The sequence below is a fragment of the Schistocerca gregaria genome, chromosome 3 (assembly GCF_023897955.1).
Source record: "Schistocerca gregaria isolate iqSchGreg1 chromosome 3, iqSchGreg1.2, whole genome shotgun sequence".
In the NCBI taxonomy this organism is placed as follows: domain Eukaryota; kingdom Metazoa; phylum Arthropoda; class Insecta; order Orthoptera; family Acrididae; genus Schistocerca; species Schistocerca gregaria.
This window is the reverse complement of record NC_064922.1, coordinates 628,736,216-628,749,444: the sequence shown is the minus strand read 5'-3', so window position 1 is coordinate 628,749,444 and position 13,229 is coordinate 628,736,216. Positions and strand designations below refer to the sequence as shown.

General features: G+C 38.2%; 1 protein-coding gene across 2 annotated transcripts in view; it reads right to left on the bottom strand.

The window, feature by feature from the left end:
* LOC126356028 (uncharacterized) overlaps window positions 1-13,229 on the bottom strand; it is a 200,561-nt gene that overhangs the window by 46,007 nt on the left and 141,325 nt on the right. The window contains exon 8 of one of the 2 annotated variants that reach the window (XM_050006681.1): window positions 10,310-10,454. The exons of the other annotated variant lie outside the window; for it this stretch is intronic. Coding sequence (XP_049862638.1) covers window positions 10,310-10,454 — 145 coding nt within the window. The remainder of the gene's footprint in view (window positions 1-10,309; window positions 10,455-13,229) is intronic. 2 annotated transcript variants of the gene reach the window in all.

Genomic DNA, 13,229 nt, shown 5'->3' with positions numbered 1-13,229 from the left:
TTTTCTTATGGGGGTATGTTAAGGATATGGTGTTTCGGCCACCTCTCCCAGCCACCATTGATGATTTGAAACGAGAAATAACAGCAGTTATCCAAACTGTTACGCCTGATATGCTACAGAGAGTGTGGAACGAGTTGGAGTATCGGGTTGATATTGCTCGAGTGTGTGGAGGGGGCCATATTGAACATCTCTGAACTTGTTTTTGAGTGAAAAAAAAACCTTTTTAAATACTCTTTGTGATGATGTATAACAGAAGGTTATATTATGTTTCTTTCATTAAATACACATTTTTAAAGTTGTGGTATTCTTTTTGAATCACCCTGTATTTACTCTCATGAACACTGTTTATTGTACCAGCTGGCCCAGGTTTATTATTTGAAGGCACTAAGTAGAGTTTAGAATCAGCCTCTTCCACAGAAGTAGAGTTGTACTAGTTATAGTGATGTTTCTAATTGAATATTAAAATCTTATACTGACTTGACAGGCCAATTAATGGAATTTTTGAATCATTTGATTTCTCAGTGAATGTTTTCTGTCTTTAGAAATATGTAGTAGCGACAAATGCATGAAAAATAAAGAAATCGCCTCTACTCAGGGGTCCATTTAACTACTAGCTGCCTTTTTTTTTTTAAGCTGTTAATCATAAGGTGATTGTTGCTTGCTCTCTTAGAATTACAACAAAATACATTACTTTCCCACTGAGTATGATACATCCCATTCACAAGAGAAAAATATGCCAGTCAAGACTGGTATTAGTGGCAAGTAGATTCTCAATCATTGTAATGCTGAAAGCATCATTGCCTACTGCTTCAGAAGAGGGTCTCATTGGTGCTTTTTTGTTTTGTTTATTTTCGCTTTTCTAGGTGCACACAGACATGTTACCAACATACTTGGAGGGGATGGTTTTCTGAAGCATGGTGGCTGACTGGTGCCAAAAGAATTGATTCAGTATGTCAGATGAAACGTGAAAACCAGTTTCTTATTTTTTCCTTCGAACACACAAGCTACATAGAAAGAGACCTATAACATTGCTCTCTAGGAGAGACCCCAAGGTGTAGCTTCAACCATTACTAAAAAATGCCACAGTAATGGAACCATTCCACACAGATATATGAGAGTTGTCTTTCGTGTGTATTTGTTGAGTGTAGACGAGTGTAATGGCTGTGCGTCTAGTGTGAAGTCATGTTTGTTTTGTATTATGACAAACTGACTACTGAGGTCATCAGTCCCCTAGAACTTAGAACTACTTAAACCTAACTAACGTAAGGACATCACACACATCCATGCCCGAGGCAGGATTCGATCCTGCAACCGTGGCGGTCGCATGGTTCCAGACTGTAGCACCTAGAACCACTCGGCCACACTGGCCGGCGTATTATGACAGTATGAGAAGATATATGATGAAATCCAGTGGTAGCACAGGCATGTAACCAACTGCTCTCCAAGAGCACCAAGGGAGCCACTGGGCTGAAACTTCCCATTCAACAGAACGATTACTGTCAACAGTGTCTCACATGCCCTTATTTCACGAGATATCATGGACAGATTTGAAATTTAACCAGAGTACCTATGCAAAGGGTGATCAATAATTGTATGGCTTCACCTCTCCTGCCCTTGGTAGCCAAATACAGTCAGTAAAAATATATTCCATCAGGATATGAACTGGGTTACCTCGAAGTTGAATGTCACGAAACAGGCATGTTTTAGCAGACACAGCTACAGAGGTGGATACACAAACTGCAGAAATACTTCCACAGAAATTTTGTATTTTTCTCATGGCACATTAGAAGTGCCTGATGTTAGAATTTCAAATATACTGCTTAGCCACATTTTGCAGCTTTTGGTATCCTTTGTCACTTTTGGGCTTCAGATTTGACCGTAACATTTTTTAGTATGATCCCTGTTGTACATTTGATACAATTCATTCATCAGCAGAGGAGCAAGAGACTTCCTTACCAAGACTGATTATTCAGAAGTACCTTTGGGATTTCAGTAGATAACTGTGCCAAAACCACAATACATCTCTCCCATTTTCTATTCATGTAGTACTTGCAGAGTGTGTCTCTAAGGTGTAGGTGTGTCAGAACACTGCATACAATGGAGTAATGCATGGATTTTGGGTCCTTGAATTCAGTAAATCTGAGTCAGTTGTGATGGTTTAGTGATGTTTGAGCCAAATATTATGTCAAAGCTCCAATGAATAAAACAGTCTGTGGATGGTACAACACATTCTGTGAGACAGACTGTTTGGGTAATGTGGAAAGACAGATGGCCCAGGACTATGGGCACAAAAGGTGGACTGTGTGTGGTGATAATTCATCAGGTGCCCTAAGAAATTGACAACAGGTGCAAGCAGAAAACTGCAGATACCACAGTCAACTGTCTGGTACATCTTACATAAATTTCTGTGTGTGAAATCTGGTGACTACTCAGGACAATGACCTTTGTTCTGACTCTTGCAACAACTAACAGTGCCTACTACGTGAAGATGGTTTTTCACAGAAGTTGGTTTTCAGTACTGAAAACATGTTTTGTTTGTCTGGACGGATGAATCATCATAAAGTGCATGTTTCAGGCTCACAACAGCCACTGAGACTGTGGAACAAACTTGTGATTCATCAAATGTTAATGTCTTTTGTGCGAAGTCCCCTTAAAAAGTTAATGTTCCAATTTTTGTAGAGAAAACAGTGATTGGTTTTGTATACCTAGATAGGCTGCAGTATTAGCTTATAGCAGAATAACAGCAAGATAGTGGGGACTTCATTTTGCAATGAGATGGTCCTCGGCCACACTTACTTTCAGACACTTGTGATGACCTCAGTGCCGAACTGCTTCAGCAATGGATTGGATGTAATTTCTGTTATGACTCTTCTTGTCTTCTTTGGCCCCAAAGTCATCTTATTTAACTCCATATGAATTCTTTATGAAGTTATATGCCTCCAGTGCTACCCAATTTGGAAGAATTCCAATGGAGGATAGTTTATGCAGTCTCTTATATTAAACATGACTTGTTGGGTCAAGTATGGCAAGAATAGCTGTGCGCGTGCCTGTGTGTGTGTGTGTGTGTGTGTGTGTGTGTGTGTGTGTGTGTGTGTGTGTGTGTGTGTGTGTGTAGTTCAGGAATTTTCTCATATATCGACAGCTCACTGATTATTTGGCACCAATAAAGTTCTGAATCATCACTTGTCAGAGTGTCATGACCTACACGATTAATGTTCATACCTCAGCACAGTCAGAGTCCTGCAATCTATTGTTCGGTATCAACATATTAAATACTTATGCAAATCCAACTTATGACATGATATTCTTTCTGTCCCGTAAACATCTTTTCAATAACAACAACCTTCAGCTTCACTGAGCTGTCAGACTGTAAGATATCAGTACTTCCACCATTCACATGAATGCCAATCTTATCTTCAGTGGTCAGGTGGGTGTGGAGGCTAGGACTTAAACGAAAAGTGAAAAAGTCCTAAATAATTATTGTATCCCATCTGAAATAAGTTATTTCTGAATTCTGTGAACAATTTCTTGCTAGCATCCCAATATCACATCAGTTAACAGTGCAGAAGCTGTGTGTAACTTTGTATGGACACCTCAACTGGTCTTCTACTGTTACCATGTACAGAAAACTAATTTCCTATATAACCTCCAGAATTTATAAACATATTTCCACAGGGCACAAAATATAAACATGAATAAGCCTTTTTCTGCTGAACCTCTACTACAGCAATGTAATTAGTTGTGGCACGAGTACTGAAAACTCTTTACTGTTTGAGCTGACTATAACTGCTTATGTGCATTACACTGGCAACATTGATTCCATGCAAGTGCCCCATACACCTACTTAATGATGACTGCAGACATACTAGTTATGTGACTAATACATGATCCATCAATATCATTATCGCCTGAAAGTGCATACTCCCCAGTACCTCACATCAGAGATCAAATGTCTGCCATGTTGTCATAAACACAACATAAATATAGGATTTTAATTTTTGGTGACATAAATATTGATATAAGGCAGAACACACCAAAACAACTTAATCTTCTGAATATGCTAAGATCACATGACCTGCACTGCATTAATGAAAACCCAACAAGACAGTCTGCCTGCCTTGATAATGTAATCACAAATGTTGGGACAAATTGATATGAACTAGGGCTATTCAATACTCATTTTTGATCAGACCATAAAGGCATTTGGTTAAAATTGATAACAAAAGAGCCAGCATCTGTCTCGAATAAAATTAAGTACATTAGGCTTTTGAATAAAGAGAACATTGATAACTACAGAACACAAATAAAGATGACAAATTGGAATTACATTCTGCTGGGAAGTTATCATATTGAAAAAGCATTTACATCCTACAAAGGCGCATAACTCTTAATGATTTCCTATGACAAATCAAAAAATAGTTAAGCCAAAAAAGCAAACTACATAAATTTGAGGAACAAATACAAGGCAGAAATTAGGTTAAGCAAGAGCAAGGCAAATGATGATTATATTAATAAGTCCCAAAATAAATGCAAAGCAGCCTGGACTGTTATCAAGACTCATCTGGGTAGAAATAAAGATGTTAACAAAAATAACTCATGTGATGCTTGTATCACACTGGGTGATTTCAACACCTTCATTAATACTGCCAGTATGAATAATATATCTATAAATTTGACAACAACCATATCTCAAATAATAGAAATGCATTTCTACAAAATTTTGAGGATATGGTTCCTGTGTTTAAATGGAAAGAAGTAAAAATAACAGATATTAAAACTGCAGTAACAAAATTAAGTTACTCAAAATCAGAAGACATTTATGGTCTCTCCAATTTTGTAATAAAAAAATAGCAGATTTAATAGCACATCCACTCTGTTCTCTTATGAGCAGGATGTTTGTCACTGGCTGTTTCCCTTCACCCTTAAAAATGGCAGTTATTACTCCACTGCACAAGAAAGGTGACATGTCTTGTCTTAATCTCCCTTGTACCCATCATATCAAAAGTAGTGGAATATTGCATACACCTCCAAATCAGTCAACATCTGTCTGTGAATAATATTCTTAGTGACTCTCAGTATGGCTTCAGGTCCGGCCTGTCAACGGCAAAAGCAGTTGAAGATGATGTTTCATATATATTGTCATCACTCGAATCAGGATTATCAGTTAATGCCACTCTTGTGGACCTCAGCAAGGCATTTGACTCTATCAATCACAGGATACTACTAGAAAAACTACACTACTATGGTATTAGAGGCTCAGAACTATCCCTGATCAGATCCTATCTGAGTGACAGAAAACAAATTGTGCATTTTAACAATATGAGGTCAAATGTTTTGGATATCATACAGGGTGAACCACAAGGCTCTGTGTTTTTGACCTTTACTTTTTATAATATATGTAAATGACCAGCCCAGCACCATGTTATGTAAATCCACACTCTATGCAGATGATAAAACTTTTGTTACAGCCCTGACTGCTACATCTATAGAGTTCATTCCCAGTTTTTCTTTGATTTCCTCATTGTGGACACCCTCCTGCCATTGTTCCCATCTACTAGTACCTGCAATCATCCTAGCTACTTTCATATCCGTAACCTCAACCTTGTTGATAAGGTAACCTGAATCCACCCAGCTTTCGCTCCCATACAACAAAGTTGGTCAAAAGATTGAACGGTGCACGGATAACTTAGTCTTGGTACTGACTTCCTTCTTGCAGAAGAGAGTAGATCGTAGCTGAGCACTCACTGCATTAGCTTTGCTACACCTCGCTTCCAGTTCTTTCACTATGTTGCCATCCTGTGAGAATATGCATCCTAAGTACTTGAAACTGTCCACCTGTTCTAACTTTATTCCTCCTATTTGGCACTCAATCCGTTTATATTTCTTTCCCACTGACATTACTTTCGTTTTGGAGATGCTAATCTTCATACCATAGTCCTTACATTTCTGATCTAGCTCTGAAATATTACTTTGCAAACTTTCAATTGAATCTGGCAACACAACTAAGTCATCCGCATATGCAAGACTGCTTATTTTGTGTTCACATATCTTAATCTCACCCAGCCAGTCTATTGTTTTCAACATATGATCCATAAATAATATGAACATCAGTGGAGACAGGTTGCAGCCTTGTCTTACCCCTGAAACTACTCTGAACCATGAACTCAATTTGCTGTCAACTCTAACTGCTGCTTAACTATCCATGTAACGACCTTTAATTGCTTGCAAAAGTTTGCCTCCTATTCCATAATCTCGTAGAACTGACAATAACTTCCTCCTAGGAACATGGTCACATGCCTTTTCTAGATCTATAAAGCATAGATATAATTCCCTGTTCCACTCATAACACTTATCCATTATTTGCCGTAAGCTAAAGATCTGGTCCTGACAACATCTAAGAAGCCTAAGCCCACACTGATTTTCATCCAATTGGTCCTCAACTAATACTCACGCTTTCCTTTCAACAATACCTGAGAATATTTTACCCACAATGCTGATTAAAGAGATACCTCTGTAGTTGTTACAATCTTTTCTGTTTCCATGTTTAAAGATTGGTGTGATTACTGCTTTTGTCCAGTCTGATGGAACCTGTCCCGACTCCCAGGCCATTTCAATTATCCTGTGTAGCCATTTAAGACCTGACGTTCCACTGTATTTGATGAGTTCCGACTTAATTTCATCCACCCCAGCTGCTTTATTGCACTGCAATCTACTGACCATTGTCTCCACTTCCTCAAATGTGATCCTATTTCCATCATCATTCCTATCCCATTCTACCTTACAATCTGATAGTCTCCAACCTGTTTCCAAAGTCTTCCCAATATTTCTTCTTGGACGCTGCAATTATCTGTTTGGCTTCGTTTCTTTCTTCAACATAACTTTCTCTGTCTACCTGAGTTCTAGTATGTAGCCATTTTTGATATGCCTTCTTTTTCCTTTTACAGGCTGCCTTGACTGTATCATTCCACCAAGCTGTTTGCTTCATCCTGCCTTTACACACTACTGTTACAAGACATTCTTTAGCCACTTCTAGTACTGTGTCCCTGTACCTTGTCCATTCCTTTTCCAATTACTGTAATTGACTACATTCAACTGACTGGTACCTTTCTGAGATCGCTGTTATGTACTTGTGCCTGATTTCCTTATCCTGAAGTTTCTCCACTCTTATTCTCCTACATATGGACCTGCACTTCGGCCTCACAATGCCAATTTCACTGAAGATTAAATAATGATCAGTGTGATCAAAGAATCCCCTGAATTCACGTGTCCCCCTCACAGTCTTCCTGAATTCCTGATCTGTTATTATATAGTCAATGACAGATCTCGTTCCCCTGCCTTCCCAAGTATACCGGTGAATGTTCTTATGTTTAAAAAAAGGGTTTGTGATTACTAAGCCCATACTGGCACAGAAATCCAAGAGTTGTTTCCCATTCCTGTTGGCCTCCATATCCTCTCCAAATTTACCCATAACCTTTTCATACCCATCTGTTCGATTTCCAATCCTGGCGTTAAAAATCACAAATGAGCAGAACACTGTCCTTGTAGTTGTTAGAGTAAAAGACATCACTGAGTGCCTCATAAAAACTGTCCATCTTATCCTGATCTGTCCCTTCACAATGCCAATATACTGACACAATCCTGATTTTCTTGCTAGACATTGTCAAATCTATCCACATGAGTCGTTCGTTTACATACCTTATTGCAACTACGCTGGGTTCCATTTCTTTCCTGATGTAAAGCCCTATACCCCATTGTGCTATTCCTGATTTGACTCCTGACAGGTAGACCTTGTATTCTCCCACTTCCTCTTCTTTCTAACCCCTTACCCAAATGTCACTTACAGCTAAAATGTCCAGCCCCATCTTACTTGCAGCCTCTATCACCTCTACCTTCTTCCCAGAGAGCCCCCATTTATATTAATAGCTCCCCATCTCATTACCATTTGTTTGCCAAGTCGCATCTTAGGAGTCCCTGGTTTGTCAGTTAGAGGTGGGACTCCGTCACCTCCAAAGGTCCGAGGCATTTTGCTCTGATTGTTGCCAGCATCATATTTAAAGTACCAGGGAAGCAGGTTGCTAGCCTTACTTGCCCTGAGTCCCATTGAGTTTTACCCCTAACGATTGAGGGACTAACCGGCGGATTTGATAGTCTTTGCCGTATGAGCACAAAGGTGACCACGACTCAGAATATGTCCGAGTTGCCCAGCCTTATTCCAAAGTAACTGGTATCCTGACTGTTGGGATCACTTACTTGGCCACTCATATGTTGCCTGTGGTTCATGAACTAGGACATGACTACAGGAACCCACACCATGAACCTTTAGATGTATAATAAAATAAATAAATAAGTCTCACTTCTCTTTGTACAACAGGAATGTAAATGCTCCCATCTTCACCCTGTGACAGTTTTTTCTCTTTTCATTTGTTCACTAATTTCCTCTTTCTTCACAACTTGCATTTTAACATATTCTTTACCACCATTTCCAACCTTGTCTCATGACTGCAATTCATTTTTGTTGTTCTATCTTATGTATGAATATAATCTTTTTTAGGTGATCACTAGTAAAATTTCTACTGTTTAAGTCACAGTTATTTCAATTGTTGGATTTCATAGCAAATTAAACTTCTTGTAACAAGTTTGTCATAATGAAGGCCATTTAAAATATGTAGAAAGCATGATTGGTATAAGAAATGCAATAATAAATAAGTAAATAAATAAACAAACAAAATATAATAAGAATGATAAAGTGGCCCACAATAATACACTGGTGTTCTTTAATGTCAACTCCAGACCTCTATACAATATAGTATTTCTACCAATAAAAACTACTACCTAGGGGAAATCCAATATAACACACAGAAAAAATCTTAATACTAAGATTACTTCCCACAAGTAGAATTTTATGAGTAACAAGAACATTTTGGAAAGGAGATGTATTATATAACAAGATTTTTTTGTCATAAATGGCTTTCTCTGTAGATGAAAGTGCATGAAAGTCAAATAAAGGAAGAGTCCAAATGTAATCAAATTTTCTAATATTACAAGCTACTTTTCCTGAGAGTTCAAAAAATATATGTGTCAAATGGGTCTTTAATTACAGGTGAAATTTCTATCTATTTCATAGGTCAATACTGCGAACTCATATTTAAGTGTCACAAAATATGGCTTGAAACAACTATTTGCAAAAAAAGATGAAGTCAGTTCTGTGAAACTGGCACAAGACTACCCTACTACATAGAATAATGTCACTAAAGTAACTGTACTTTTGAACAAGCTAGCTATTTTTGTTATCACCCAATTAATTGTGTTTTGGAAACTTCCATCACTCAAAGGTAAAAACTGTTAACACTACAGTACAGCTGAGCTTGATTATTCTTCCATATCCATTGGTTGTTATTTTTTGTAAGTAGCTTAACCTTGTAGGCAATGATTTGATGTTTGTCTCAGCTGCTGTCTAAAAGACTATGGTAACAATCAAAATTTTTTGTCAAATTGAGATTTTTATCTAATGGTTTGTCAAACAAGTGCACAGACATACCAACAAAGTGTGTCATCTGACCTTACTTTTGAAGGAGCTGTCATGCTCTGCACACATGTTTACGCATTTTGACTCTAATGGGAACAGATACCAATGCGGAGACATTGGTTTTAGCACTGTGTGTAGTTTTAAAAAAAGATTTGGTCCAGAGGATGGTTGAAATAGAGAAATAAATAAACCCCTGAATATCTACTAATGGAAATATTACACAATATCACACTCTGAACCTGGTGAGCACACTAACTTTTATTTATTTTTTATTTTATTCCACTCTGGCATATGATACTTTCCTTGTAAATGTTAGCCCTTCATTCTCTTTACTGTGGTCATTTTATCCTCCCCTACCACAAAGTAAAACAGAGTTCCTACCAGTGTTAAATTAATCATATCAGTATGTAAAATAATTCCTAAATTTTACATCAAGTTGTATGTGCTGTTAGCAAATACTTTAGAGCCCATCTTGTACTCTGAATGCACAATCTGTGTCAGGTACACCTACAGATATTTTCATTTGTCTACCATAAAGAGGGATTAAATCTTCTCTCAAGTCCACAATAAAAGCAGATTTCTGTGTCTTACTCAGGTTGAGATTAGTCAATTCTAACTTTTTTGGCACTTTTTCAGTATAGCTACTGCAAATGGATATACTCTCAAATTAACACACAATAATGGAATCTTGTTTAATGCAACACATTTGAGAGATACAACATGCTTATTCAAACACACTTTCTATCACTATTTTATCAAGAACTACTTGTAAAATTTCCTTACTGCATTTACAGCTGGTGGTAGGAGGGAGGCAGATATAGCTACACCTACTAGTGAGGCAATGTTGTCCCCTAACACAGAAATGGCAACACCTGCTCCAGACAGAAGTGCAATTACCATTCCAACCCAAACTGAATGAAGTTCTCCCCTGTAAAATAAAAAGAGTAATTAAAATTGCTATTATTAAGCCCACTGAATGTAGCATAATTTAATTTATACTTAGATTCTGCATATTAATCAGTGACAGATATTTTCTCAAAAAGTCAACTAATTCACTATTAGCAGAGCACATATTTATATGCAAAATGCATTGAGTTTTTGAGTAGACTAAATGGACTAAATGCATGCATTAGTGATATTCAGAATGAGATTTTCCCTCTGCAGCGGAGTGTGCGCTGATATGAAACTTTCTGGCAGATTAAAATTGTGTGCCAGACCGAGACTCTAACTCCCACCTTTGCCTTTCACGGGCAAGTGCTCTACCAACTGAGCTACCCAAGCACAACTCACGGCCCGTCCTCACAGCTTTACTTCTGCCAGTACCTCGTCTCCTACCTTCCAAACTTTACAGAAGCTCTCCTGCGAACCTTGCAGAACTAGCACTCCTGTAAGAAAGGATATTGCGGAGACATGGCTTAGACACAGCCTGGGGGATGTTTCCAGAATGAGATTTTCACTCTGCAGCAGAGTGTGCGCTGATATGAAACTTCCTGGCAGATTAAAACTGTGACCACAGCAGCCGTTACATTTCTTATGTGCTAAGGCAGATGACTGTGCCCTATGTCCAGAGTCTTCACAATGTCGTCTTTCAACAAGATAAAGGCAAAACACCATGTAGCCCGTTCTGTACTAAGGTAATTCGATGCGGAGGCTTTTCTACAGATTTATTTACCACCAAGTCCTCAATTTACCTTACCCATCAAAAACAACTGGTGTTATGAAACTTCGCAGGAGAGCTTCTGTAAAGTTTGGAAGGTAGGAGACGAGGTACTGGCAGAAGTAAAGCTGTGAGGATGGGCCATGAGTCATGCTTGGGTAGCTCAGTTGGTAGAGCACTTGCCCGCGAAAGGGGGTTCGAGTCTCAGTCTGGCACACAGTTTTTATCTGCTGGGAAGTTTCATTAGTGATATTCTTTACCATTGTTGCCTTTACGAGGTCACTGGTACAGCATTAAAGTGCATATAATTACATATTTTGGAGAAAATTAGTTTTGCTTATATATTTATTAAAATTTACAATAATGGCATATTTTTCTTTCTCTATCCCAAATAAAAATTTCCATTCATAATCAAATAACATTTTATCATTAAATTATGTACAACATTTAAAATTCTAGTTGGTTGACATTATTTATTATCTCAATCAGGTTTAACTTATCTTTTATTATTAGATAAGAGAAATAAACACAATTTCACAATTTGCATTTTTTGGGCACTAATCCATGGTTAAGTACATATTTCGCTTCCTAACATTTTACCTCCCAATGTTGAGGACACCATCAAAAGCTGTACACATGCAGACAGCAGTTTTAAACTTAAAGTGGCACACGAAGCCGCCAATGATGTTTCCAGCATTTGGAGACAAAATATTAGGTAGAGACATATGTTTTGGTCCACAGCCTAATCTCCATAAAACAAAAATACCAATAATACACATACAAAAAGACTTTCACACTTCAAGCTTTCAGCCAATAGACTTCGTCAGCAATAGACACCCATACACAGTCACGCAAACGCAATTCACATGTACGACTGCAGTCTCAAGCAACTGAAACCACACTGCAAGCAGAACATCAGTGCATAATGGGAGTGGCAACTGGATGGATTTACGGGGGTTTGGTCCTCGTGTCAGGGAGTGAGAGGGCCCGAGGCAGGGCCCAGGGGGCTGGAAAATTTATGTTTTACTTTATCTTTTCTTCCTGATATGTTGAATGATTAGAGGTCCTGAGCTGTGTGATTTTTCATTCCCTTCCTGTTATGTGACAAGCTGGTGTTTGGTCAGAGTGATGCAGTAAGGCATTTCAATGTAGTTGTCATCCACAAGCTCCAGAGGTAGGTTCTTTCATGCACATACATTGCATGATGCCCAATTTCATACACTTTAATGACATCATGGTGAGTGCTACACAAGATTTTACACAACATTGGTAGACCATAATCGTAACTTTATTTGGTGTAAGTAACTCTCAAAACACTAGGTAAATCCTCAAGAGCCACATTGCTTTCTTGATGCTCTTGTTGGGCCTGATGGATAAAATGGACACTGAATCACTGCAAATTAGTATGGAATTCATCACTTGTCTCATGTATAAGGTTATCGTGGAAGGTTGCACTCAAACATATTTAGATTCCTATGAGAGGTGATACTGACAGTTACTTCTGCAAGTTTTTTGCAGCTGAAGAATGCTGGTATCCACACCACGGAATCAGTTTTAATCACCAAAGATCCCTTCTTTATTTAAGTTACGAGGTGACCTCATTGTATTTGTCTTCAATTTCTTCTTCAAGAAATGATGAGTTTTCTATTTGAGAAGGATTTGCTTTAAGACCTAGTACAGACCAGGAAATTAAGCACCTATATCCCCTTGTTTGACAGCTCAGTTTTTACCTCAATTTCTACCTAATGTTGGAAGTGCAATGAGGTTATATCAGTCTGAATTGTAGTGAGTTGTCAACTCTGATCAGAGTGGTGGGGCCATATGGTTACCAACATGGTCAAAATTAATTCTTTTCGATGCAGTTGGTGTGCTTTTTCCCACTGAGTGTGTGTATTCACTCAACCCATCAGCATCACTCCAACTAGGTAAAGACTGCCTGGCACTGAGATCATCATCTCGTCTCCACGTCCCCTATAACATACATATAATCCTCATCATTCATGAGGAGGAAATAGTGCAGGCACCAACAGTGCGTTTCTGATTTAG